This window comes from Aristolochia californica, unplaced genomic scaffold (assembly GCF_029961685.1).
Source record: "Aristolochia californica isolate CCGP_79_NKW_82.1479 unplaced genomic scaffold, dmAriCali1.0.hap1 SCAF_10, whole genome shotgun sequence".
Lineage (NCBI taxonomy): Eukaryota > Viridiplantae > Streptophyta > Magnoliopsida > Piperales > Aristolochiaceae > Aristolochia > Aristolochia californica.
In genome coordinates this window covers 30,308,369-30,311,311 of record NW_027181771.1, presented here as the reverse complement: position 1 = coordinate 30,311,311, position 2,943 = coordinate 30,308,369, and the positions used below count along the sequence as shown (strand labels likewise).

Here is a 2,943-nt window from a genome sequence, read left to right as displayed (position 1 = left end):
ATCTTCGTTAAAGAAAACAGAATCTGTATCCGACGTGGCTTCCTCAACTCTCTCATCTCATCCACTCACTATTCTCTATCACATTCGATTTCCTGCCCAAGTGCTATCAAAACTCGCGAATAATCTATCTCCCTCGCTATCGTTTTGAATTCTTACCTACTTCGAATCCTCCCTCCAGCAACTTGTTGCCTCGTAAATCCAAATCCCAGTATTTATATTGATTATACTAATGCGCAAACCGATTTCATTCCTTTACCTTGCCCACATCACTTCACGTGCCCAGCATGTGCCACTTCTTCCTTAATAAAATCCCTTCGTTTGTCCATCCCATTCACTAGTCTATGTCGCCTCCGGGGCAGGTGGCACTGTAGTAAATACGAAATTACAACCATGCCATGGCCAATCTGAACCGTTCTGAATGTGGGGTACTGCAGAGATCAGATTCGAAGATGTAGATGGAGAGGGTTGGGAGTGATGGCCTTAGTAGAGGTGGAGCGCATGATTGGTTAACATGTGCGAACCGGAGAATGGCGGTTTAGGGAGGGAGAGGTGGCAGATTAAGCGTGAAAAGGGGTGGCTGCGAGCATAGACAAAGCTGATTTAAAAGAGTTTTGAAGGACGGAAGCACGTTCATGACGAGGCCAAGCTTATCTGTCCCTCTGTCGATGACTGTCTTTTTCCGCTTTTTTAATTTCCGATCCGACTTCCGAGCTGGCATGGGAATTGGGAGCCCTCTTCAGTCTCCTCTTCCTTCCTTATAATTCCCTTCTTGCTTGTGTCTTCACCGCCTCCTTGATGCACACAGCTCTGTTCGTCGTCGTCGTCGACGTCGCTGGAGAATTAACTACTACTGCTCAGCCATCGGATGGTCCACATTGTTGTACGGCGTTGAGTGTCCGTTAGGTAAGTAGCGACCGTCGGATCGAACTTGGCCGGGCGTTGAAGATGACGATGGGAAACGCCGGAGCTCAATTCGGTGACACGACGTTGACCAAGGTCTTCGTAGGGGGACTGGCGTGGGAGACGCAGATGGAGGCCATGAAGGAGCATTTCGAGAAGTACGGTGAGATCTTGGAAGCGGTTATCATCTCCGATAAGGTTACTGCAAGATCCAAGGGCTATGGATTCGTAAGTAGATCAAGTGTTGCCGTCACCGATCGGGAGGTGGCTTTTGTCCGTTCCATTCGGTACTATGTTGCTGGTTAATTAATTAACGCAGAAGTCTGTGTTGAACGTTGTGGTGTGTAGGTGACGTTTAGAGATGCAGAAGCTGCGAAAAAGGCGTGTGAGGATGCGACGCCGGTCATCAACGGAAGGAGAGCCAACTGTAATTTGGCCTCCCTTGGAGCTCGCCGTCCTAGATCAGCTTCTGCAACAACTCAATCAGGTGGGTACAAGTCGTTTAATCAGCTGAATTTTTTTCTTTTCTTCTCAGAATGTAGTCTTTGAGAATTGTCAACGCATGATCCAGTTGGTCAAATTCCTCCGTATTGATCGCTAGATAATGATAACTTTAAAAAAACTGCCGTCTCCTCTTCTTTTGTGCGATTAAAACTAAATTTATATTTTTCTGAAACAAAATTAAAGGTTCCAACATTGGATCAAGGCCAGCTGCTTCTACACCTCAGAATGCGGTACAGTGGTACTATCCTGCTGGGGCCGCACCCCCTTTCCACCATCCTCACCACGGATTACCATTCCCTGCCTACGGGTAAGAGAAGCCTCTCGCTTCTTTTCTGTACAAGTCTCTTTCGTGTAGTTTAAAATTTGAAATGCCCGCGTGATCTCCATCGCCATTTTTTTCTTCTCGGTAGGTACTCGCCCAGCTATATTGCAGATATGAGCTATAATGCGGTGAGCTATAATCAGTAGAATTTTTTTGATTAGTTTTCGGTGGGATCAGAGTTCCGAGTTCTTAACATGATTTGACGATGAATTTTTGTGTAGAAGGTTAACTACTCAGGGACATACGTGTACCCAAACCAGGCGATGATGACTCCGACCACGATGATGCCAGTGTACCCGTACTACCACGTCCATCAGTCTCAGGCGATGGGGGTTCCAAGACACATCTACTCTCCCAGCACAAACCTAGCCACGATCGTCTCAAATCCGAGCGCCATTCCGCCTAACGGAGGTGAGGCAGCATCAATTACATCCTTCTATAGTGGGACTTTTATGAATTCTCAGAAGGTATAAATTAATAGTTCCGCCGGTTGTGGCTCAGGCATGAGGGTGCAGCTCAAGGTCTCGGAATAAGGGATGGTCCAATGAAGAAATCAAGAAAAGAAACAAACACCATGATCAAGAAGTTGTAATTTTTCCTATTCTATTCTTCTTCTGAACAATTAGATTCATTTTTTACCTATCTAACCTGGATCGTAGTGATGCGAAAATTGGTGATCCGCGAAGTCATGGTCCGTGCATTTTTTAACATGCCATTTTGAATAATTACACCATAAAAATAAAATTTGGAGTAATTACATAACAAAAATTAAATTCTGATGGATGGGTATTGCAAATGCTTTGTAAAATGTAAACATTTTTAACTTAAAATGTATTCAGGAGGAAATACAAAGCAAAAGAATCGGAACAGTGATTGCTTTTACTGTTCTTTTTGGATCATTTGTTTGTCCACTTCACTCGCATCTAAGTGGTTACTGCATCAATATCGTTAATGAATAAGCTTCTGAACAACAAGTTCCTACTTCCTTTTGCAATTAGGGGGAGATGGACTGCTAAACAGCGAAAGGTAGCAAACTTAATCAAGTAAGTTTTTTGTCCACATAGAAAATTAGAGGTTTTCGACTCTTTCTGCTGCCAAGGTGTGAAGCATGTGTACAAATTGGCAAGAGATGCTATGGTTTCTCAGATGACAAAACCGGTGGGTAATGCTGAAGACAAGGGTTTGAGGGTCATATACAATTTCTGTTTGGAAGAAAC

At 44.2% G+C, this 2,943-nt stretch overlaps 1 protein-coding gene across 2 annotated transcripts; it reads left to right on the top strand.

Annotated features, from left to right (window-relative positions):
- Nucleotides 1-691: 691 nt before the first annotated feature.
- Nucleotides 692-2,401, top strand: LOC137942605 (probable RNA-binding protein ARP1). 2 transcript variants are annotated; one of them, XM_068788313.1, is made up of 6 exons: nt 692-1,128; nt 1,249-1,387; nt 1,588-1,711; nt 1,815-1,854; nt 1,948-2,137; nt 2,228-2,401. In XM_068788313.1, exons 1-6 carry the CDS (start codon nt 946-948, stop codon nt 2,257-2,259), a joined length of 708 nt encoding a protein of 235 aa, XP_068644414.1. In that variant the 5' UTR covers nt 692-945; the 3' UTR covers nt 2,260-2,401. The 2 variants fall into 2 exon arrangements, with proteins under 2 accessions (XP_068644414.1, XP_068644413.1); XM_068788312.1 differs by having other exon boundaries at nt 1,948-2,401.
- The last annotated feature ends 542 nt before the right edge of the window (nt 2,402-2,943 follow it).